General features: G+C 35.7%; 1 protein-coding gene across 3 annotated transcripts; it reads left to right on the forward strand.

Annotated features, from left to right (window-relative positions):
* Positions 1-1,405: 1,405 nt before the first annotated feature.
* LOC115452048 (ommochrome-binding protein-like) lies at positions 1,406-22,733 on the forward strand. 3 transcript variants are annotated; one of them, XM_030180501.2, is made up of 2 exons: positions 1,406-1,497; positions 21,852-22,733. In XM_030180501.2, exon 2 carries the CDS (start codon positions 21,852-21,854, stop codon positions 22,674-22,676), a length of 825 nt encoding a protein of 274 aa, XP_030036361.2. In that variant the 5' UTR covers positions 1,406-1,497; the 3' UTR covers positions 22,677-22,733. The 3 variants fall into 3 exon arrangements, with proteins under 3 accessions (XP_030036361.2, XP_030036352.2, XP_037293807.1); XM_030180492.2 differs by lacking the exon at positions 1,406-1,497 and adding an exon at positions 21,263-21,418; XM_037437910.1 differs by lacking the exon at positions 1,406-1,497 and adding an exon at positions 21,382-21,516.
* Positions 22,734-27,116: the final 4,383 nt, after the last annotated feature.

Raw genomic sequence — 27,116 nt, forward strand, 5'->3', positions numbered from 1 at the left:
ATTGTTTGTACGACTTCAGCACCATCTATTAAAAAAATCTGATTATAAAATCACGTAATTTCTCACAGTAGCTAATTAGCGGGATAAATAGTAGTCTATGTATTAATCCAGGGCATGGTCTATCAGTGTGCCAAATTTTATCTAAATCTGTTCAACTGTTTCTGCGTTTAATTCTAACAAACATACTAACATTTTAACAAACTTTCACATTTATATTATGGTTAGGTATTTATTTGGATTGCTGTTACTTACAAACAGATTGTTTGACAGCTTACTATGAACTATCTACTATGCTTACGTATAACTAGGTATGATATCTTCTATTTATTACTAGTAAAAGGGGATTCACACGATTTTCCTTACGTGACTAAGTCATGTATCAAGTCGTACGTCAGTGACAAATAATATATTGACTTAGAAATATAAAGACACGTTCACGCGATAAAATACCGCACATTTTACACCAATTTTCTTTAGCAAATATTCACTTATGGTCAAATAGTACTACATTTCCATTATAATATCAGCCCTGTATTATATACTTCCCCACTGCTGAGCACGGGCCTCCTCTACTACTGAGTGGGATTAGGCCTTAGTCCACCACGCTGGCCTAGTGCGGATTGGTAGACTTCACACACATTCGAAATTTCTATAAGGAACTTCTCAGATGTGCAGGTTTCCTCATGATGATTTCCTTCACCGTTAAAGCGAACGATAAATTCACAAAGAATACACACATGATTTTAGAAAAGTCAGAGGTGTATGCCCTTGGGATTTGAACCTGCGGACATTCGTCTTAGCATTCCTTTCCACACTCAACTAGGCTATCGCATTACCATTGCGCAAATAGAAAATCAGTAGTTAATCAAAGGAATCGGCAAATTTAATTGTCGCAGTACAGTACAATGGATGCTGAAGCCATACTAAGACCTAATCGCATTAATTCTAATCTTATTAGTCGAATCATACGTGTTTCCACGATTTATTACTATTGTATCATATCGGTATTCATTTAGCAGTCTTCGAATGAATCACTTGACATTTAATTGTGATATAGTTTTACCTTTTATTTATTTTAGTAACTATTTTATGTAGCTTAATATATATTTATATATGCGAGGATACTATTTTTAACTAGGTACATTTTATAATTATGTCATATATTTGTTTTATTATTACTCCAATGATGTGTTTTCCTCTTTCTTTTTTATCTCTCTACACCAACCTACGGCTGATCGAGAAATAATACCCATAACATAAAATCCGCCTGTATACCATGTGTAAATAGATAAATAAATATTAATATAGCCCCAGTATAAACACGGCTTTAGTTTCTCATTCGTCATTCCAATGTATTTTATAAGTTTGTACAGAGGTAAAGTGCATTTCTAAAGTGTAAGTGAATCTACTTTCAGTACGGTCGGGGTGAAGTTGTTCAGTGTTTGGTGCGGAGTGTATTGCGCATTTGAGCTGGTTTTAGAAGACTTGGTGGTTAAGGTTAGTTAGTTTTTATATTGTTTTTATCTATATATATTTAGCTGCTGGTAAGATCTATCCCCCCGGACTGCGACCGCCGTACACTAGGTTTTAAAACTCACCATAGTGCCCATGTTAATGTATCCCGTTCGGGATCAGCTTGTGTAGGTTACAACAGGCCGGCATAATTGTGACGACTGTCGTGGGATAATATTCTGTCGTCAGTCCACATTCTATGGGACCCTACTCCACTCGACTACCGAGGAGTGATCATCTTTCATCAGTCGACATTCTATGGGATCCCATTTCACTTACTATCACGTGGAGTGGAATCAATTTGCCGTGCCCTAATAAAAAAAAGCTTTTCGCGCTACACAAGTCCCTGAATCACTGTAGCTCCGCATAGATGATGCCTACAAATAAAAAAAAATAAAAAAAAACACCAATAAAAAATTTAAACAAACCCGTTATTTACAGTTCAAAAAACTTAAACAAATTAACGTCAACGTTCATAATTACTTTAGCAAGTTCCAAATCTGCGCCGCTCCATTCATTTCAGTTAAAAAATGTTTTACGGTTACTAAGTGTATTTTGAAGTTGAATTGTGTTCTTGAAGAGACCACAGTTCAAGGAGATGCAGAGGGCTTGTTTGTACCTCTATATATCTATATATATCATATCAATTACGTTGTGTGTTTAGTTTTTTATAGGGTATGGCTAAGGGAATTCCCCTACAGTGGCTGAAGGTAAAATTTTCCGAAGAGGAACACTACACAACATATTATAGTACTATTATGTTTGCATGCGGTCTATAAATCGTTCTAAAGATAATTACCTATAGATTCTACATAAATCTATACATATTATAAAACAAAGTCCCCTTTTTTGTCTGTATGTTATCGATTTTCTCTAAATTTACCGAATGGATTTTTATGAAATTTGGTAAGGAGATAGTTTAAGACCCTGGAAAAGTTATGGGCTACTTTCTATCCCACTATCTATTAAAATAGATAGTGGGACTTTTATCCCAGAAAACTCTTTCACACGGTTGAAGCCGCGACCAAAATCTAGTTCTGCGTAAAGGGAAGCAGATAGGAATCAGGTTATAGGACCTTCGCCACTGACCCCCCCTCCGCCATCTGATGGTAAGTGGAGTGAGGTTCAGACATTGCCGATTGACAATAGAGATATGTTTATATACATCCAACAAAATAATGGTGTAAGGAATTTAAAAATAAATTTTTCTTCTTATCTGAGAAATTTTGCAAACAAATACTTTTTAAGTTATTCCGTCATCTTAGGGACTTTAACTTAAACTAAACTTATTAACTTTCACGTCTATTTTGAATATTAGAATGAAAAGTCTTTTTAATGTAATTTTCATAGTAATTGAAATATAATGAATATCAAACTACATTAATAAACATGAATACTTGTGAAATATTTTAGGTATTTAACATTTTACAAAAAAATATAGTTTTTGTCTTTACCATGATCAACTTTCTGATTATATTATTATTTGTAATACTTTTTCTTTATTGAACTATAATGTAGTAAAAAAATAGATACTCATAACGTACCAAATAGGTATTACTTCATATCCATATATTCAAAAATATTTCTATAGCTTTCAATCTAGTCAACGACTTTAAATACTAAAAATAAATTTAACCCTTCTCTAAACGTGCCGAATTGTGGCGTAATTTTAAGTTTCCCGGAGGAAAGAAAGAACGCTTCGGATGGAGAGGTAATAACATTTACAGGTAAACTTTTGCAACTATGAAAATTGTTGTCAAAATTAAGTTTAACTCTTATCTCTCATCTGAACGTTGCGTGCTGACTACGCTTTTATTTATAGGTCCTCACGGCCTTGACTTTTGGCGTGTTAAAATCTAACTTAGGGTATAAGGCGTTCAAGATTGTATTTATTAAAACGATAAGCGACATCTGTTGTTAGACAAAGGAACTTAAGTGGCGGACAGTACATTCTTTGTTATGATTGGTCGATTGTTTCCCTTTTTCTATGAACACTTAAACTTGTTTTTTTTTCCATTGTAACGAGAAGATTAATTTAAAATCGAATTTATTTAAAGGCCATCGGAGGGTCTCGGCAACGGTTTGCCTGTCATTAGATTACATTATTGTGCGTCAAAATTAGGCCTTACGCTGCCGTTGACGCTGAAGGCGTCCTTCTGTGACAGGCCGATCTAGGCGGCATTGTGCAAGGGCGGTTGTGGACCACAACTCAGACACTTCCGTCGGAGATAGTCCGCAGCCGTCACTAATACGTCGGAGGGCCACCTTGGAGTTTTAGTTGGTATGCTATGCGTAGGGTTAATACAGTATAGGCACTTGGCCCGATGGTCGCCTGACCTTTACCGTCTTTCTGAGCGGCTCAACGTCAGGTCGTAAGGATGAACCCAACAAAACCGCTCAGTTTTCCTCCTCGGCTGGAAGGTAGTCATAAGACTCTTTCTGCGCGAAAAAATAAAAGTGGTCCAAAAAACTATGTCGTTCACCTAATCCATTTCCTTTAAGAAAATATTTCCCCAGGTGTTACATTTAATATAAAAAAACTGTTATAATATCATTGCAATATATTTGTAAGCATATTTAAATTGTAGGTGCAATAAATACCACATTGCTAACGAAAACTATATTCATTATATTATATTAATAATATATAGGTAAGAAATAATAAAAGAAATACATTAAAATGAGATTGAATAATAAATTTAATTTGAATATAAAAAATATATATATTTTCTTTAAATCATAATTATAATCTAATTAACTTTACATAACTGAACAACCTATTTACAATTTAGTCAGATATACATATAAAAAATATTCAGCAATTATAATCGGCGAGGAATTCCGTGCTGAATCGTATCTGGTGCAACAGATATCGCTTTCTATACAGCGTGGTAATGTTGCCAGCGTTATGGGCACCTTTACGCCAGGCATGGTCCGTGGCGGCCTCTTCGATTAGGTTTAAGAATAATATGTATGTAATATGTTGTTGAGTAATTAATTTTTAAAATTTATGACTTGTATAATAATTATTTATAATGATTTTGTGTAATTTGGTCATTAAATAAAGTTTAAATTGATCTTCTATTATAATCAAATGTAAATATGAAGGTTTCGTGTAGGACTCTCGCGGGAAATCCAAGACATTTGCTTATCAGACGACCTACACTCATATTTTAGAATATGTTCTAGTTTATTTTATAACATATTATCACGCCTTTTATCTTTAAAGGCGTAAGCAGATATATTAGTGCATTTTAATTTTACCATTATATTTTCAAGTGTAGACGATTCTACGCCTATATATATATATATATATATATATATATATATATATATATATATATATATATATATATATATATATATATATATATATATATACCTAGTCTTGCCATAAATATTGTAATAAAGAAAAAAGAAAATTGTTAACTGCAAATAACATTTATTACTTTTACAGTGTGTCAGTTTAATACATAAATATAAAACAATTAAAAATATAAAAAGCTTATTCGAAGTGGTTTCCATTGGCTGCAATACAGTCCTTTAAACGATGAGGCCAGTTATCAATAGAAGCACGCACTCTTTCCATGGGAAAATTCTTCACTGCCAATCGTATAGATTGTTTTAGGGACTCCAAATTATCATGGCGTTTAGAGCAAGCTGTACTCTCTAAAACTGACCACAAATCATAATCCAGCGGATTAAGATCGGGACTAGACGACGGCCAGTCTTCAGCTCTGATGAAGTCCGAAACGTTCGATTCCAACCAAGACTGCGTGGACCGAGCTTTATGACCCGGCGCCGAGTCTTGCTGGAAGGACCATACTTGGTTATTGAACATGGTGATGTTAAGGGGCTTAACTACCTTCTCAAGAATGGTATCTTGATACACTTGTGCCGATGTTTTGATACCTTTTTCACAAAAATATGGCTCAGTCACTCCTTCATAGCTAACACCCCACCAAACCATCACTGAAGTCGGATAATGTCCACGTTGCACTCTGTCGACTAATTGGGAAGCTTCCTTAGAGCTTTGAGCATAAATACGGTCATTTTGTTTGTTAAAATGTTGCTCAATTGTAAAAATTTTCTCATCCGTAAACAAAATTTTTCTGTGACCTCCCTTTGCGTACCGCTTCAGTAGTTGTTTCGATTTTACCACCCTATTCTTCTTTAAATTATCAGTTAAGAAATGGCCAGTGCGTCTCTTATAGGCTGCAAGTCCTAAGTCATCTTTTAAAATACGCGACATGGTTCTAGGTGCTATCTTCATTTCCCGAGATAAAATCTTTTGCTTTCGGACAGGATTTCTTCGAATTCTTTCCCTTACTGCTTTGACCACCTTTTTCGTACGAACACTACGTGGACGGCCAGATCTTTTCTGTCACAAACAGAGGAGGTCTCATTGTACCTATTAATAGCCCGGTACACAAACATTTTACTAATACCAAGTGTATGGAGAGTTTTAAAAATTGCATTTGGCTCCATACCTACTTTGTGTAATGCTATCACAGCGATTCGGTTCTCTTTATCACCCCACACCATTTTAATATCGCAAAATATTTTACAATGTATTGGCGCCAAAATGAGAAAACACAATGAACAATCGTATAAAAATGACAGATTCGAAATTCAAATGTAATATTTTTTTATAATTAAGTGTAACAGTATTTATGGCCAGACTAAGTATATATATACGATCTTGCCGTTCGCCTGATGGTAAGCAATACGACAGCCCATAAACAGTAGAAACACCATTCAACACCTTGAATTACAAAGTAATGTTTGGTATTCCACTGCGCTCACCATCCTGAGACATGAGGTGTTAAATCTTATTATGACCAGTAGTTACACTGGCTACAATGTTCTTCAAACCGGAACACAACAGTGACTACACACTGCTGCTTGACAGAAATCGACATTGCAGTGCTACCTACCCAGGCGGACTCTATGAGAGACCTAACACCAGTAAAATACATATAAAGTAGGCAAAAGTTAGTCATAAAAGCGGAGAATATTCAATTCAACAATGTGTGACCAAGTAAAAATGACCCGAAAACAAATTGTTTTTGTAAAGACATCAGTAACTTCTCCCATTTATTGAACGCAAATTGTTCTAGAGTTTTCCGCTGGAAACTAACAAAGTTTCCGCAAAGGACCCGCTTCATACGCGTACTTATGGGCTTAATGCAAGAATATGCAAAGTTTTAATACAAACTCACAAGCATTTTGAATAATATTTGAAAGATGCACTTCCAAAACACGAACCTGATTAGTATATTTTTTACAACGTATAAATATCTAGGTGCCCTTAATGGATGGCGAGGGTATTACTCGTCTCGTCATTTAGTTTGTGAAAAAAAAAATATATATTTATTTTACAGTACGATAGCGTAGTTGGGTGTGGAACGGACTGCCAAGACGAATGTCCGCAGGTTCAAATCCTAAGGGCACACACCTCTGACTTTTCTAAAAAAAATTATGTGTGTATTCTTTGTGAATTTATCGTTCGCTTTAACGGTGAAGGAAAACATCGTGAGGAAACCTGCACATCTGAAAGAAGTTCTCTATAGGAATTTCGAAGGTGTGTGAAGTCTACCAATACGCACTAGGCCAGCGTGGTGGACCAAGGCAAATCCCTTTCAGTAGTAGAGGAGGCCCGTGCTCAGCAGTGGACAAGTATATAATATAGGGCTGATATTATTATTATTATATTGCCGTGATATAAGCAATCACTGATAATATATTGTTAGGAAGTGCTGCGATTTTGATTAAAATAAAAAGAAGATAAGATAAGACCGCCATTCGTACTTCCTGTTTGTTCATTATCTATGTTGTATATTTACTTTTCTATACTATTTGATGTACAATAAAGAGTTTAAATAAATTATAAATAATCCGTAATATACACCACATCACCACTTTATTCCCGACATGGTACGAATGCAACCAGGTAACCAACTTTCGTAGTTCGTTTCGCCCCATGACGTCATAGGGGGTGAGCTGATTGCTATATCGACCACTAATTCAATATGTTGGATCAAACCGAACAGAAAACCCAACATCCTTGCACGACCCTTGATTCGAACCCGGGACCTCAATTGATATACCGCACACACATACATCTCCGTCACTGAAGCAGTCAATGTAATGTAATAGTAATATAATATAATGATAACTAATTTTTACGTGAATGTTAGCCATCGTAATGAAAGTACTTTTCAGATTTACTTAGCTACAGTTTTTTGCATTTTAATTATCTCCCGACGCATACGTTTCAAAGCCTTTCCAGCCTTCAAAGCCAAGAAGAGAAAGTTAAAAAAAAAGTGATAAAATCCGAAAATGCGTAAATTCACTCTCGACGCGTACTTTTCAAAGATCTTCCAGCCCATGGCGAAAGACAGAATGGTGAAATAAAAAAAGAACAAATAAAATCCAATAATTCGTATTAAGTATTTCTTAATATGATTGTATGTATATGGATAGGAAAGGTATATGTTTAATACATTTCCAGGTAGAAGCAATAAGACTATCCATCTTACAAGTCCCACGGGTCGTGTCCTGGAGCGAAGTAAATGTACCCGTATACAACTGCGATTTCATTACATTAAAGTTACACTTTATTTGTGTGAATTCACGAGTGTGGGGTTGACAGAAAGCAACACTTGGGCTAAGCTGTTTTCACGCCAAAATTTTAACTCTTTATCATCCTGAGCGTATATATTCCAATGCTGAGCGTAGGCCTCTTGCAATGCACTAGGTTGTTCTGTCCAGGCCAGTCCTCATCCAGCTTCGTCCCCCTATCATCATCATCATCAGCCTACAGCTGTCCACTGCTGAACATAGGCCTCCCCTAACGCGCACCACGCTGCTCGGTCCTCCGCTCTCCTCATCCAGCGTCCACCGGCGATCCTACGAATATCGTCGGACCAGCGGGTCGGAGGTCGTCCTACGCAACGCTTACCGAGACGCGGTCTCCACTCTAGGTCTCGTCTGTTCCAGCGGCCATCGGTCCTACGACAGATATGGCTAGCCTACTGCCACTTCAGCTTGCTTATTCTCCGAGCTATGTCCGTTACTTTGATTCTCTCACGGATAACTTCATTTCTGATTTTATCCGCCAGAGAGACACCTAGCATAGCTCGCTCCATCGCCCGCTGCGCGACCTTAAATTTATGGACTAGCCTTACCGTCAGTGTCCACGTCTCGGCACGTGGACTAAGTCGTCGGCCCACCTCATTGAAGATCTACCCCGGTTCTATGACCAGTTCTTGGTCTCCATTCGTTTAAAGAAAATTTTAACAGCCATACAAAAATTACAATCCAAAGCACACACTTCATAATTGCTGAGGTCTCATTCTATCCCAGTGAATCCTGTGCCGAGGTTCGTGATCCGTTAGTGGATTGGCCTCAGCACAGTCGCTTAATTTTCAAGGGTTGCGAGCGCTTAATGCCCTCACCAAGAAGTGCGATGTTTTCATATAGGCCGGTCGTTACCAGGCTAACAAATATCTCATGTTAAAAAAACACATACACTCACGCCTTTTATACCCAAAGTATAGGCAGAGGTGCAACTGATATAACTACTCTATCATGCGTATTCCGCCGGAGCGAGTTTGAGGCGTTTTAGCTCCATACTCCGACCTGATAACAGAAAAACCCAATATCACTGATTTAGAGATTGAATTCAATCTCAGTACTTCAGTCGTACCGTAAAACAACTACTCCGCCCTCCAATCAAAATCGACTATTATTCTTCAAATCGATATTTTGATTGGCAGTTCTAGGCACAACACCGGGCAACACGGTTTAAGAAAAAAATACTAACAATAGCCAGCAACCAATTAAATAAGAAAACTGTTATACAATAAACTCGTTCTGTGATTTACGTTTCAAAATAAATCTAGGACCCGTACAAAATATAATATTAAGGAAAAACATTTCAAAACAAACGTGGTTCGTTAAAAAATGTACCATGAAATATGAAAAGTAATATTTTTCAACTCTAAGATAAGTTTAAAGTGAAAAGACTTAATCTTAACTAGTTTTTTAAGAAATCAACAGCAGTTGCCGAGACTTGAACATGAAAAAGTGCAAGCGAAAGGGAAGCGGACTCGGCTTTCTGGAAAATAAAAATAAATAAATATGAACCGCATTAAATGAAGTATAAAGTCTCAAATGAAGTGAGACATTTGATAAATGTTTTTGGATATGATTTCTAAAATTGTTAGTAATAATGTTGAAAATACGAAGATTTTAGAGCAAGGCTTAGGGGTCATTTGGCAATGCTGTTTTATCATTATAATCAGGGTATCCACAGCACTATAAAAAGGACGGTGTAGAGAAATTAAAGGTAGAGATAGATAAGATAAAATTTCCCTCATTAATACCAAAACTAATTCTAAGTAAAGCTCTTGTTGTCATCATAATCAGTTATATTTTAGTCAACTGTTGTACATAGGCCTCCTTCAATACGCGTCATTTCAACCGGTCTTCAGCCTATCGCAAATTATCACTTCACCAAGCTGAAGGGTGCCCTATGCTTGCCAACTCGTATTGTCTACTCTTGTAATTTATTGAAATTTAGAAAAACATAATTTCATCTGATTACCATAATTTCTTTTCAGAAACATTACAATTCGACTCACGACCTCTTTCTATAAACTTTATACACCAAGAAATTTGGAAACACATAGAATATAAAAGAATTTCGCAGACATCTAGCCTCGAATAATCAGAATGTAAGACAGGGAACCTAGCTTAAGATTGCGACGGGGAACTAAACAATTTCCTGGAGGGTGCCGAGTAGCGAATGCATTTAAATAACCCCTCTTATCATTTATATTATCCTGAGCAGTATTTACTATGAAATTTAAGGCGTAGTTCAATTTAGTAATAGAAGTTTCATAATATTTAACATAATTCAAAATAGGTTATGCTCAAACTCTTTTCTCGAAATACGTAATGAAATATAAGAGAATATTTTAAATCAATTCAACAGTTAATAAAACTAAGATTTTTTTATTGCTTTGAATGACGAGACAAGCTTGCCGTTCGCCTGATGGTAAGCGATATATATAGATATAGCGACCGCTCATAAACAATAGAAACACCATCCAACACATTGAATTACAAAATATTGTTTGGTACTCCAGTGCGCTAGCCATCCTGTGACATGAGATGTTAGATCTTATTAAGTCCTGTAGTTACACTGGCTACAATGTTTTTTAAACCGGAATATAACAGTGACCACACACTGCTGCTTGGCGGCAGAAATAGTCATTGCGGTGGTACCTACCCAGGCGGACTCTCACATTTAAAAGAAATCTCTCTTCATTTACTGGTGGTCTACCACCAGTAAATGTATTGCTTTTCAATGTTAGTGAGAAAGAACCAATGAATAATATTCCCAAAAAATTAAAAGTTGCTTTCAACTTGATAGGTATACATGTAAACATGTCAGAAAACAAAGTCCCCTTTTGTTTTGTTTCTATTCATTGTATTCTTTAAAAATGGCAAAAAATCTATCTTACAGCATAATATTAAAATGTTATAACTCAAAATTCGTATATACAAACCTATTTATTTTGAATATTCAGTTTACACAGTTTGTTTTCGCAAACAAATACAAACCAAAAATGTGGTTTGGTTTAATCTGACGCCTTATGAATTATTCATTACGCGTTAGACTAAAATGTAAGCAATTCCAATAGTAAACGTTAACATTAAACACAAAAAATTGGCGCAAATATTTGGCAATTTCGCCTTGTATACGTGCACGGCAAAGTGACTCCACTGAGCCTGGTAAGCGAAGTGCAGTTTAATAGAATGTCTACTGAGATGATTACCCCTTGGCAGTTCATACAATTATGCCGGCCTGTTGGATCCGGGTATACATAAGCTGATGCCGGGACGCGACATACTTACGTGGGCCAATAAGGCGGATTTAAATACCTTGTGTGTGTACCCTGGTCGCTATCCCAGCGAATATAAAATATATCCTACCACCAACAAATCTTATCGTATTAATTGTACTTTAAAATATTTAGTTATATTTCATCTGGCTATGTTATCAATACAGAACATTAAATTTAAACTGTACAAAACTCCTGGTGCTTTGCTTTTCTGGTGTTAGGATATTTGTATCCAGCCACATTGCAACCACTGTACACAAGACCTAAAATCCCCTGAGCACGTAAGTACGTTACACTCCGGGATCAGTCTATGTATACCCAGTTCAAACAGGCCGAAATCATTTTGACAAGTGGTAATTATTTATCGTCAGTCCACACTCTATTTGGACACTACTTCACTTACCATCAGGTGCAGTGTGGTCACTGCCATGCCCATATCAAAAGGACTAAAGGGAAATTATCTCCATCAGCCCATACTTCATTTGGACCCTATGCAATTACCATCAGGTGCAGTGTGGTCACTGCCATGCGCATATAAAAAGGACTAAAGGGAAATTATCTCTCATAAGCCCATACTCTATTTGAACCCTACTTCACTTACCATCAGGTGCAGCGTGGTCACTGCCATGCCCATATAAAAGGAATAAAGGGAAATTATCTCTCATCAGCCCATACTTTATTTGGACCCTACTTCACATACCATCAGATGCAGTGTGGTCACTGCCGTATCCATATAAAAACGGACTGCTTTGGTGGAATATATTGTGGTACTTTTGGTTTCGGGCAGTTGCAAACCCCGATCGAGGGAGGTGAGAATGACTAATGCATCTGATGCTAGACGACGCCGAAGGAAATGTCAAACACGAAGGTTATTATATACCTTCATGATCACCATAATTGTACCCTGAAATCTAATATGAAGAAGTCGTAAACACTATACGAATGCCATTGGAACTAACATAAAAATAATTGAAGCGCAATCGAACCAAACGTAGCTGTAAATCATGAGGCACAAGAGGGCTGTCTGCCAGCACGTCCGGCACTCCCGGAGGGCCACGATTTATGTCAACACAAAAACTAGCACATGATCTATAATGCATATGGAACTTATACACTCCGATAATCCTTTGGAGACGCTGTTTGTTTAGTTTTGAGGTTACGATGTTCTTTTCAGTTGAATCGAACTATTGATGTATATTCTATAGATACGAATGTCCATATAAACGATTTGTTCATAATCTGAACTAACATGCCAACTAAAACGTCACTGTTATAACCTAATTATTCACTTGAACAACAAATAATTGTACTTATTTAACAAATATTTTTTATTCACATCGAGGTTGTCACTTAGACTCGAGTTGTTTGTTATATTATGAGCGCAACTTCGTACATAACCACACGCTATCAATGTTGAAATCATACTCAGGAGTATGGATTGCAGTACAGTTGAGTCATACACAATGAATGTACCGAACGCCAGATCGAGTATGTAGTACATATATATCGATGAGTCAAACTGATCAAGTGTGGGCCAATTATGATAATTGATATGTAAAAGATATTTCAAAGACAAGCGGCTTAACGATAAAGTTTTAGTTTTGTTTTACTTAAGTAGCTTATCAGACGCGAATATAATTATTACTGTTGTAACAACTACGTTATATATTTCGCAGAAATTAGTTTCTACTGAGATTTAACTTAGCCCAAAAGGCACTTAAATCTTGGCTCCGGCGGCATGCGGTTCGCCCTTTGTGCTCCTAGTTTCCACTATTAGCTAGGTATTTAAGTGTCAAATACATTAAGATTTTACCACAGTCTTTCAATTTAAGTTCTAAATTCAAAATCTATACAAATTGTTTTAGTTGCTCACAAAACGATAAAAACAATTATAATTTAGTACTGGCCACAATTTAAAAACTTTATTATTTATAGACAACATAAATAAAAACAATAAAAGTTCTATTTTCAAATTTTACTGGCCAGTTCTAAACGCACAATATCGAAGTGACATTAATCATCGAATTCTTTTGAGTTTTTGCTGGCAGTATGGAATTTCGTAAAAAACAAACCCATAAACTACATCGTTACATCTGTGAAAATAAAAAAATAATAAATCGATTTTAGAACGAAAACACGGGAAGGGAGCGTCTCGCGAGAGTCGAGTCAGGACTCAGATATACGACCCTCGGGACAATACATCTCATGGCTGAAGGAGATAAGTAGTGCGCAGATACTATGATTTATATGCGAAAAAATATTAAGATGTTGATATCAGAAATACTCTTTAGGTGTAATTAAAATTGGTAACACTGAATCTTGAGTTTAATCAATTAAATGAAAAATAAGTAATTATGTTTACGTGAGTAATAATATTTTAACGGGCATGTTTTTGACAGATCGGGCAAGAAACATTTCTGCTTTTCGAATCAATAAATCAACCTAACTTAATGGTGTTTGGATGAACATTGACTTTCAGCAAAATTGGCAAAAATTTAGCAATGAACGAGCTATATTATGTCGAAATAAAACTACAAACGTCGTCCAAACATTTTCCTTACGCTTAAGTGTATTCAATTTATTTTTCCCTAGATGCAAACAATGTGTGATAAGTATATACCCAGGATGAAAAGTATCCTATAACCTTTCCAGGGTCTTAAACTATCTCCAAATTTCATAAAAATCCGTTCGGTAGATTTTGAGAAAGTCGATAACATACAGAGAGACAGAAAAGGAGACTTTGTTTTGTAACGTGTATAGATATAAGGTTGATACCGATGAAGTTGAAGACAACTTCTCGTTTTTGTGGAATATTATCCATAAGATTTTTCTCATTTACATTATAAAGCAATACATTTAGTGGTGGTAGATCTCTCATATGTGAAACTCCGCCTGGATAGGTACCACCGCAATGTCTATTTCTGCCGTCAAGCAGCAGTGTGTAGTCACTGTTGTGTTCCGGTTTGAAGGACATTGTAGCCAGTGTAACTACTGGACATAACAAAGCTTAACATCTCATGTCTCAGGATGGCGAGCGCAGTGGAATACCCAACAACACTTTGTAATGTAATGTGTTAAATGGTGTTTTTACTGTTTCTGGTCATGTCACTTACCATCAGGCGAACGGCAAGCTCGTCTCGTCGTTTAAAGCAATAAAAATATATAAAAAATATCTCCAAACCAAGTCCATACTCTTCCGTAAAAAATCTACACACGATGACACGCATAGCCCTTCCGAAATAAAAGGCCATGGACAAAGCTCCACTGTATTAGCTGAGCGGACAAGTCGTTTAATCACTGTTACCCAAGTTAATGTGCCACATTATTCTAGATGAAGAAATCTGGAATAAATGGCGTACGTGTTGATGCATTACAGCTATGGTTATAGATGGGCTATTAGGTTAGTTGTTTATTTGGATGTTACATTGCCTTTTGTGGTTGCAATAAGGCGGGAATTTGTTTGTTTTTCGTAAGTTATTTTCTTAAGCTATAGAATCAGTATGTTACAATGTTTCCGCGAGTATCGACATCGAAGTGAAACTAATTTTCAAATTTTATCGCAGTTTTTTATATTTTATTTTTCTCTCAACGTATCGAGAACTTTGCAACCTTTATAAAGGCTATAGTATAAATTTTTTTTAAAAAAAAAAATAAATAAAAAAAATAAATTTTATTTCGATGCTCATTAGTAATTTTCCACTAGCAAAATTTACTTCCCCCAAGGCCTATGTTCAGCAGTGGACTTCCTGTGGCTGAGATGACGAAGATGAAAATGTACTTACTTAAACTACGAAAAATTTACATAATCTCTTACTTGCAAAATAAATATATATTACTGTAACCATCTAACCAAGTTGGGCACATTAGTACCTTCCGCAAGAACGTAATTACGTAAATTACAAATGACATTAACTTTAGTACTTGGCCGAATCGATAACACCTATGGGTTTAGCAATAGGCCCCATAATTCAGCATCACAATGCTGGATATCGGTTCATATTTCACGCTACGGGCTATAATTAACGTTCGGCAGGACAACAGGCGTGCGCTTGTCAGCCAAGCTTAACACCACGCTCTCATAAACAGAGATTTACTGCACTTTATTATTGAGCGATAAGAGTCAAGTTCGTGTGACGTAAGCTATGACCGGTCATAAACAGCAACTTCGAATTTCAAAACTTGAAGCAATGTTTTTTTATACGGGTAATTGTGACCCTACTACTGCACTTGATGGTGTGTATGGTATGGTATGTGTTGTAAGTAATTGGTATATATGTTCTGAATTATTTATAAAATTAAGTAAAAAAGATATGTTATTGACACGAGTGTTTATTTCAGAGTAAGTTACTAAGCAAACAACAAAACAACAACATTCAAATATTTATAAAAATAGATTACATAAAAAATATTAGTCACAACAAAGTTTACATTCTACAACAGTATGGTATGTCTTGAAGTGGCGTCTAGATAAGATATCGACTGATAAGAAATATTTTAATTGCGCTCGAAAGATTTTTTTAATGCCTGCACGACAAAAGCATATCCAGTATACATACGAAGACACCGGTGGCTATGGATGAAATTTTCCGATAATGTACCCGATAAAATTTCTCATCTCATCTTATCAGCCTGCAACTGTCCACTGCTGAACATAGGCCTCTCCTAGAGCGCGCCACGTTGCCGCCAATAAATATTTTAATAGACAAAATTTATTGGATAATATATGCATAAATTCGGTTAAGAAATCGTTCTAATTATAATTCGATTTTATATAAATTACGAAGGAAAGCCGGCAGGAATTGGGCTATGAGCCCTTTGCCACTGGAAGATAATAAACAAATATGGCACCTGTCAAAACTATAAGTAATACATTTAAAGCCCAAAAATTTAGTACCTTAGTTCTAACCTAAAACCATTTGTAGACACTGAACCACAAAACAAACTATAAGTAACTATAACTTCAAAACTATAAGTAATAAATTTAAAGCCCAAAAATTAAGTACCTTAGTCCTAACCTAAAACCATTTTTAGACACTGAACCAATAAAACAAACTATAAGTAACTATATCTTCAAAACTAAACTATAACTTCAAAACTATAAGTAATACATTTAAAGCCCAAAAATTTAGTACTTTAGTCCTAACTTAAAACCATTTGTAGACACTGAACCAATAAAACAAACTATAAGTAACTATAACTTCAAAACTATAAGTAATAAATTTAAAGCCCAAAAATTAAGCACCTTAGTCCTAACCTAAAACCATTTGTAGACACTGAACCAATAAAACAAACTATAAGTAACTATAACTTCAAAACTAAAGTATAACTTCAAAACTATTATATAAGTAATAAATTTAAAGCCCAAAAATTAAGTACCTTAGTCCTAACTTAAAACCTTTTGTAGACACTGAACCAATAAAACAAACTATAAGTAACTATAACTTCAAAACTATAAGTAATACATTTAAAGCCCAAAAATTGAGTACCTTAGTCTAAAACTATTTGTAGACACTGAACCAATACGACACCTTTAAAACGGTATTATATTTAAAATCCAAAAATCTTACAACCTTAATCTAACCAAATAAAGCAATAGAATAGTTTGATCAAAATATTCGCTTAAGGCAATATCTGCGTAACACAAAGGTGGCTTTGGAAACAGTGGCGAAGATTTCTGGCTAATCCCTCCAACTTTATTCCAGTTATCTGTGCTCCTAGAGCGACTTACTGGGATTCTGAGCAACTATCAGACGCGGGGTATAATCCCGCAAGATCCCCCGTTTCAAGGTTCGCAAATATTATATAAGTTTCATTGGAGTTTTTCGTTAATAACTTTATTGTTTCTCAGTAGTATAAATATATTGTTGTGTGTTTTGATACAGCAATTAAAATCAACGACCCTAATTATCGTAAATATGAGCAATAAAAGTTGAATGATAAAAAAATAACTAATTTGTCCTCTAAATATTATAGTTTTTTTTCTATTCACTCACACTCACACATAATCACGCATTTATCCCCGAAGGAGTGTGCAGAAGCGCAACCAGGATTCCCACTTTTCGCCAAGTGTGATCCGTCCCTTGATAGGAGGCGAGCCTCGCTATATCGAGCACAAATTCCATACTCTAGGCTGATACTGAGCAGAATGCCCAAATATCATTTCCCGACCCGGGATTCGAACCCAGGGCCTCAGAGCGCTGCCGTACTGCGCATGCAGCACAATTACGCCACCGAGGCAATCAGCTACGGACCCTCATCCTATGTTAATTTCGACACAATACATTTTTCCAGTATTTATTTAAGCAAGGCATAATTATCTAGCTTATACTCTATCTGTTCGGCACACCACATACCGTATAAAAATTATTCAAATACTGCGAGATGTTTCGGCATAGAGTAATCAAAACATCAACCGACACCATAATTATAACTTCGATGTTCCAAATATGAAAACTGTACATTTAAATTTTAACGGTCGCAGAAGTTGAGGGCGTCGCGAGCCCTTCACTCGTTCCCCGAGTGGCGAATTTCATAAAACCATAAATATTAAATGAACTCGTGTGTTAATGACTTTATTTTAGTTTATATTGCTTCACATGTTGATCTTTTACATGTGTTTAAATTAAAATTTATCGATTTATCTAGACTCAGTAGACGGCAAGGCAATATATAATTGATTTTGAACTATGTAATTATAATGATTTTTAATGTTTATGCGAATGTTAGATAGTGAAATAAAACTATTTTACGTAGACTCTAAACTTATTCTGCGTAGGTAGGACCGTCAACAGCTAAAACAATTAAATAATTTGTATAGTTAAAAAATTTAGGTAGATATTGTAATTTTTGTCTTTTCTGACAACTAACGCCTCATTTTTCCACGTGACAAACGTGCAACAGTCTTCGAAACGTCGGAAGAAAGTTATAATATAAAAAACCATGATTAAATCCGTAAAAAAAATATTTTATATGTATTTTATAATAATCTAGCATACCGTACATAAAATTAGGAATCATAGGCTAAATATTACTCCAAAAATCTGCAAAGAGATACTCTTTTATTTCAGTACACCCCCACCTCAAATTATAAGCCAAAGTCACAAAAATCCGTAATATATATATATCTAAGCCCCGACATTTCTTAAGGTCAAACAAAGGGAGCTAAATCATTTTTATACATATGAAAATCTAGCGGACCTTGTGTGCTCTTTTGTTAATCAAATCGCCGGCCTTGTGGCGGCGGTCAACATAGCAAATGCGACTCTAAATAGCCGCCTATTTATCTTTTCTTTTCACTATCCTCTCGCAAAAATGAAAATTTATTGCAACCGGCATGTTGGGCCGACCGTTAATGAAATGTTATTGTGTCGCGGGTTTGTAGGGAGTTTTGTGATGTTTCTAATTATATGAATTAGGTTTCTCATATGAGAATATTTTTGGGTAATTTTTAATATTTCTGCCGCCAAACAGTAGTGTGTAATTACTGTTGTGTTGTGTTTGAAGGACATTGTAGCCAGTGTAACTACTGGACATAGTGAGTCTTAACATCTGATGTCTCAGGATGGCGAGCGCAGTGGAAATACCAGATAATACTTTGTAATTCAAGGTGTTGGATAGTGTTTCTGCTGTTTATAGGCGGTCGTATCGCTTAACATCAGACGAACGGCGGGCTTGTCTCATCATTCAAAGCAACAAAAAAAATATTAATAAAATCAGCCCTGTACTATATACTGCCCCACTGCTGGGTACAGGCCTCCTATACTATTGAGAAGGCTTAGACTTTAGTCCCCCACGCTAGATTAATACGGCTTGGTAGAGTTCACATACCTTCTACGTTCATAGACCGGACAACTTTTATACATTAATAACACTACGGAGAACTTCTTATGTATAGATATTTCATGACTATGTTTTCGTTCACCGTTAAAGCAAGCGATAATCACAAAGAATATACACAACTTTAAAAAAGTCAGAGGTGCGTGCTCTAGGCTTTTGAACTTGCGGACATTCGTTTCGGCAGTCCGTTCCACGGGCAGGCGTGTCATCGCTTTTCTTAGTTCTTAGGATTATCTATTTATGCTCCGAAGAAGTAGTACATATTTTGGACCGAAAGGAAATATAGCCAGTGTAATAATTTTGGATTTATAAGTCCTAATGACGACGCACAATGGCCCGGCTTTTTTTTTTTACGGGCTAAGTGCGGAAAAAGGAGCCCATAACCATAACCAAGTCCTAATGACTTATCTATACTAATATATAAAGCTGAAGAGTTTGTTGGTTTGTATACGCTAATCTCAGGAACTACTAAAACGATTTTTTTTTCTCTAATATGAAGCGACATTATTGAGTGCTATAAAAGAAGCCTATTACCACAATAAACCTATTTCCTTTCTTTCTAAGTCCTTCCCAGAATTTCAAAATAATTCCATACTAAATTCCATTGATTCATGAAAGCGTTACCTACGGAACAGACAAAATTACTTTCGCATTTATAAATATGGATTATAATATCAATAGTCCTTTCTAGGTATTATTTAAAAATCCCCATTCCATTCCTCACCGCTACCCTTTGCCTAAGCTCTTGGGATGGGACATATTTTTCCCTCCGAAAGCGACTTCTTAATATAATATTTTTATTGTTTCTTTATGTTAAGAACATTATAAAAACATCAAGTGTCTTATTTTTGTGAATCTTTGTAACAAGCTTACTTCAAATGGAGCTTTTAAGTTCGAAACAGTAATGCCTTTTTACATTAGCATTGGCTCTTGAAATAGAATTATAATACGCGAGAAATATAAAATGTGGTTTTATTCTTACATATTATAAAAACTCTCCTGCCGTGTGTCTGTCTGAACTCGAAAAACTTACAAGTATTAAACAGATTTCGATAAAATTTAGTATGGAGATGTTTCAAGACTGGGGATGACATATGCTATTTTTTATTCCGAAAAAGTTTAACGCACCTTTTATCTAGGAAAACTGGATCACGTGAGTGAAGCCGCAGGCAAAATCTAGTAAATAATATGAGTTAAAATTGTTGATAAATATTATATCTGACTTCAGGCAGTAAACATCTTTATTATTATTTTGTTATTATTGATAATACAAAAATATAATGGGGTATTTGACTTATTTTTATTTATAACTTATAAAACGTCGTATACATTCTAAAACAGAAGAAATCATTGAAATCTGGTGAAGAATCCACAAGTTATAAGCCATTTAAATTAGGTAGTAGATAAGGAACGAAATACTTGCTTGTGGCGTCGGCGGTCATTACGATGCGTGCGAAAGAAAGATGGAGCGATATCCCCACTCCATGTCCACACTTGCACGTAGCAATATTTGAAATTTGATAACTACGTCATTTCCTAGCGCATTTTAATGCTGTTTTCACAGAAGGATTTCCTTTTGTGCTTATTACTGTTACATATTAATTATACACAAAATCAAACATCAAATGCCCTATTATTAATTTTAAAATTTTCTTTGCTAAAACATAGATATAATACTCCTTAATACCTAGCACAAAGCACTTGTACAAAGTATTAGATAGTGTTGCCACTATTTTTGTATAGCCAAGATACCATTTACCAAGCGAGTCACTCGCCCTATGATTCAATTATAAATAAACATTCTAAACCATGCTTAATGCACAAAGCAGATCATTGTAGAGTCGCCATTTAAAAACATAGCATTAAAACTGAGGCCGCTTTAGAATTTTCTAAATAAATCCTCACGAGAGAGTGACGTCACTCCTCTGTAAACACGGCTTCTATTCAAACGTCCTTTACCTCGAAACGCCTTACCCTATCACAACACATTATCACTCTCCTTTGTTTTGACTCAAATATTTTTGTCGAGAAAATAATGATAAGAACAATCGTAAGTCAAAAGGGCAGAGTTTAAGATAACCTCTTTAATTACCATACATAAAGAAGCTGGAATACTGCTTCTTGGCTTAGTGGGAGTACGCTTGTAAACGTCAAAAGTAAGAATTTTGCTGTCCATTATATGAAGTGCTTTGCTTAAAAAAATATTTGTAAAATATTTTTAGTTTCATATATTTACTTCTTCTCCAGTAAAGCAGTTCGTATACAGTTTAAATATTAGTGTTGCTATTTCAAAAAAGAGTTTATAATGCGGTGACTTTTATAAATTTGTATAATTAAATTTGGTTATGAATATTTATTGCGAATGTGGCATTTAAACGACGTCTCCAATTTCTTTTCGAGATATTTCTATACGTTGTAATTACATAATAGTGTTAATTAAAATTCTTGATTAGATTTATCATTTCGAAGTAAGAGATAAACATTAATTAACCTTTTGACTTTTTAGATTAGTACTACAGTAATGTAGTAAATAGAAACTACATAACTAACTTTTTAAAGTTTTTCATAAAACAATATTGTTTGTTTCAGATGAAGCTCCTCATTCTAACAATATGTGCGTTGCACGTCAACCAGATGATGGCATCAAAAGACTGCGTAGTGGTCAACGGCAAGAACTACGAGAAAGAAGTACTGAAAGACAACATACACCAGGCATACCAATTAAGCTTCGATCCTCAACAAAACACTCTCTTCTTCAGCTACTCTGACGAAGTAGACTCGAAGACTGTTCTAAAGATGGGCTATCTGAACCTAGCCACCAAATCTTTTGGAGAGATATCAGGCGTCAAAGACGGAATGGCCACCGCAGTCGACACTACAAACCATATAGTATATCTCGGAGGTAAAGATGGAATTTACACCTACGATTACGCAACGAAATCTGTGAAGAATTTAGGAGTGACAAGTCTTAGTATTTGGCAAATGTTTTACTGTCCTATCCACGGATTATTCTTCACGACCTCTGATGAGAAACCTTATGTCTTCAAGGATGGACAAGTGAAACAGATCGTTGAAGCGAGCAGCTCGAAGACAAGGGTGATGGCAGTGGGAGAGCACCATGACGTATTCTTCGCTAACTCTTCAGGGATATTCTTATTTAATCACCATACTAATAAAGTTGTTGACCTCGGTGATTACAATGTGAATGCATTTACTAAGGACAGTAAAGGAAAATTATACTTCTCTAGCCCTGTAGGATTCTATGCGGTTAATGAGGCAGATAGAAAGATGAATAAGCTGATTTCGGAGACAGGAGAAGACAGTATTTGGGGAGCTGCTTTTGATAAAGATGATAACATTGTTTATTCTAATGAGGATAATATTGTTAAACTGGTACCTAAAGACAAATGCTAAAAAAGTTAAATCCATGTACTTGATATCATGAATAAATGATTTGGATATTCAATTTTATCATTCTTTTTTCTCTATGAATGTTTAGTAGCTATTTTTTGAAATAAGTTCGTATTTAAAATCTTCATAGAACCAAAACAAGAATTTTGTAAAAAATAATAATAGTTCGATGACATATTTTAAACTGTTGATTGGAGAGTGCCGAATCCTCATCGTATATTGCTGTATACAGATCTAACAACTGATTTACTGTAAAAGTGACCAAAATACTTAAATCACAAGGTAAAAATCCGGTCATAAAATCACATTCTACATGGTAACATAATATACTATAATTGCAAACATTCTGATAAAAGAGTAAAAAAAATCACCACAGCAACACAATCACCTTAAGCAATTATACCAATGAATTAAAAGATACGAAGCGAAGTCAATAGCGCGTTGCAGTGCTCGTAAACCACATTATCAAGCGGGTCATACTTATCAGAATATCAACAAATTATTAAACAATAAAAACATTATTTTTATCTAAAACTGGCGATTTACTTCCACGGAGAATTTAAGCATTTGAGAATGTCACCTATTGGATTATTACTCTTTTAGTTTTGTTTGAGCATCCGCCGCACCCTATAAATTTCTTTGTGTAGTTGAATGAATGAATGAAAATTTATTTGCTAGAATGTGGTTACAATAAATAGATGGTACAATAAAATCAGAATAACACACTCTGTCATTATTGACGTGCAAATATTTAAAACTAAAGATGTTTTTAAACGTAGACAGAATACTTTTCTGTTTACGTTTTTAAAAGTAGAAATAATATTACAAATGTCGAATTAAAAAAAAAACCGTGTCATAGTAAGAAATTTTAAAAACAATGATTCACTTGATTAATAAAATATATAAATTTATAGTTTTCGTTACATTGCAATATATAATTAATTGTTTCTCCAAAGTTATGTACACATACGATATTATTATGTCTAAAAATATATAATTTAAACTCTCTGTTCATTACCTATTAAATCTATCGTAGTATAGACAGATAATCATACGACCCAGACCTAGTAATAAACTCTCTCAACCTTCTCCCGAAACCCTCATCCCTAGATACATCATTATCAACCGCCACGATAATACGCGATAATTTGAGTCACAAGGCCATGCGATGAACGACCGGTCCTTTCATGAAACCTCTAATTACATTCAAGTTTTAATTATATTTCATAGACATGTAATTTAGGTAGATCCGAAGCTTTGAATAGAAAGTTGAGCGTGGCCCAAGTTTTATAACGTTAGGGTGCGCAGCCCCCGAGGTTGCCAGCCTAATGCAATTTCCACCAACTTGCGGATTTTAATTCGGTTAGTCGCGTTATCGTACCTTGTGTTGTTTAACTTCGGAAGTATGATATATTTACACACACGCACACGCCTTTTATGGCTCAAGGGGTAGGCAGAGGCGCAACTAGTGCACCCACTTTAAATAAAACAATCAATTATCAAATCATGGGACGAAATACACACGGCAGAGGGCTGGTGGTAGGATATATTTTAAAGCCCGAATAGCGATCATCGTATACAAGTTGTTAAAACCCACTACAGTGGCCCACGTAAGTGTACTGCGTTCCGGGATCAGTCTGTGAATAATATCTGGTTCCAACAGGCCGGCAAAAATCCGATCGTCCACCGCCAACTGTGTCACATGTATAAAAAACTGACTCAAAATACATATATACGAACTAAGCTAAACTAAGTTTAGTTGGCGGTGGACGATCGGCTTAATTATGTCGACTGCCGGGGGTAATAATCGTCAGTCGACATTCTACTGGACCTCACTCCACTTACCATCAGGTGCAGTGAGCATACTTTACCGTGCGCATATAAAAAAGTAGTTCTATGACGGATAATTTAAATTTAAAAATATTTATTAGCAAACATTAGTAATGGAGGATGTTCTATGAAAAAATAATATTCCCTGGCATCCCCTGTTTATAGATGAAGAATTGCGCTACGGAGTTGCGAGCTAGTCATCGAGATTACATCCAATTTCCATTTCCCCACTTTATTCCAGGAAGTAATAAATTCGTTAATTTAGCACGAAGTATCAAACCTGTAGTCTGATGCTGCTTAGTTCATAAAATGTTACCATTTTGAGAACTTAGCCTCTAGATTCATCTGTGTGAAATGTCTTATTATAATATCAACCCTATTATATATATATCGTTCCACTGCTGCGCACGGGTCTCCTTTACTACTGAGAAGGATTAGGTCTTAGTCCACCACGCTGGCCTATTGCAGATTGGTAGACTTCACACACCCTCAAAATTCCTATAGAGACCTCAGATATGCAAGTTTCCTCACGATATTTTCCTTCATTTTAAAAGTAAACGATAATTTAGAAAGAATACAGACATATTTTTTTAGAAAAGTCAGGGGTATGTGGCCTTAGGATTTGAACGTGCGGATATACGTCTTTTCAGTCCGTTCCATACCCAACAATTTTTAAGGATTTTTAAGGAAACGAATACATTTTGAACGATTTTGACGAACCTTGTAATTATCAGCACAAATCCCTCCGTCCATTTTGCGTCAGTCCAACTATAGAAAAAATACGTCGTATAGAATCATAGCTAAGCAATTATTGAAATATCTAACTACAATATATTAAAATGTCGCGTAATTATCAAGAAACACGGCTTAATGAGGCGCGTAGTCTAACTTTTTGGTAAAGGTATACTTCAATGGCGGGTATCTAGGGCGCGAGTAATGGACACTGCTGACATTTTGCCCAAGGGTTGCTAATTTATCTAACATCCGTGTAGTACTGGCCCTTAATTATAGTTTAACTCATTCGCCACGGCTTGTTGTTAACTCTTGTGGTTTAGGCTTTCTGCATACATGCGATTATAATACCCTTTTATCGTATACTGTTTCGATGTAGGAATGGATCTCTGTACTTTTCAGAAGAATTAGGCTATAGTTCACCACGTTGTTCAATTTCGTATGGCGTATGATATTTCTGAATACCTATATAACCCTTTCTGATGTCTGAGATGGACAGATGACCTGGTGAGGGTCGCCGGAGTCCGATGGATGAGGGCGGCCCAAGACCGGTCCCGTTGGCGTTCCATGGGAAGGCCTATGTCTAGCAGTGGACGATTCCCGGCAGAAATGATGATAAAACCCTTTCTCGGAAAGATATTTCTAAGGGCTGGTAAAACATTCATAATTCTTATGCTAATATGATGGTATATGAGTGGTGTAGATAATACAATATCAGAAGACCTAATAACTTGTTTGAATTTGTAATAAAATTACTGAGAACCATATTTAATAATGTAGCAATAATTAAACAGGCTGTAGATATTTTTTAGACTGCGTCGGTGGTGTCGTTGTACTGGATGCGGGGTGCGGCAGCGCTCAGAAGTCCTGGGTTCGAATCCCGGCTTGGGCATAGCGATATATGGGTTTTTCTGCTCAGTATCAGTCCGGAGTCTGAAATTTGCGCCCGATATGGCGATAGGCTCGCCTCCTATCACATCATGGGACAGAACTTGGCGAAAAGTGGATGCCCCGGTTGCGCCTCTGCATACCACTTTGGGGATAAATGCGTGATGAGTGTTTTTGTAAATATTTTTGTGGTTCCCTATATTTAATATAGCACGGGATTTCGAACTTGTTTATGCGCCTGAAATTATAGGTCCACTCGATATTCGAATCTAAATCACTAACGTGAAGTTTATTATGCAATAACCGACTAGACCCACGCAGTTGATAACTGTTTGGGCACAGCGATATCTGTCAGCGCATTATTCCGATATTGGTTACTATGCGATTTTTGGATCGTATATTTTGGTAATAAAGGTCATGTGATAGCAGAATGCATTTTTTTTATTGAACTGAATGATAGACTTTACTATATTAAACTGTGTGTCAATACTCATTATGTTTGAATGTTTTAAATTACAGCATTCGTCATCGTGTTTTTATATTTTATTAATACGTAGCGTGTGACGCCCTCTGGCCAGATGGCGGGACAACTTACACAAGAGGGCAGCTACTGGATGCATAAAGCAGTAGACAGGGCTCTGAGGCGTACCTTGGGAGAGGCCTCTCTTCAGCAGTAGAATGCAACGGGCTGATGATAATGAATTAATTTCTAATTACATATATTTGTTTTAAACTTTAGCAGCAAAGCTTGTTGCTACCTCTCATTTATAATGTAGCTTTCAGTTTAAGAATCAGCGCAATAGATCCAGAGATTTGCGCGTCCAAACTAAAAAATATTTTCGTCTTTATATAACAGCATAGAAATTCAGCATTTTTAATTTTGTTATTACAATATTCTACCACTAAAACCTACTTATGTTAATATCAGATTCGAAAATACACCGTATTACTAGAAAATTTAAGTTTCCGACCGATTTATCTGCACTCTTTCAG

Source organism: Manduca sexta, chromosome 12 (assembly GCF_014839805.1).
Source record: "Manduca sexta isolate Smith_Timp_Sample1 chromosome 12, JHU_Msex_v1.0, whole genome shotgun sequence".
Lineage (NCBI taxonomy): Eukaryota > Metazoa > Arthropoda > Insecta > Lepidoptera > Sphingidae > Manduca > Manduca sexta.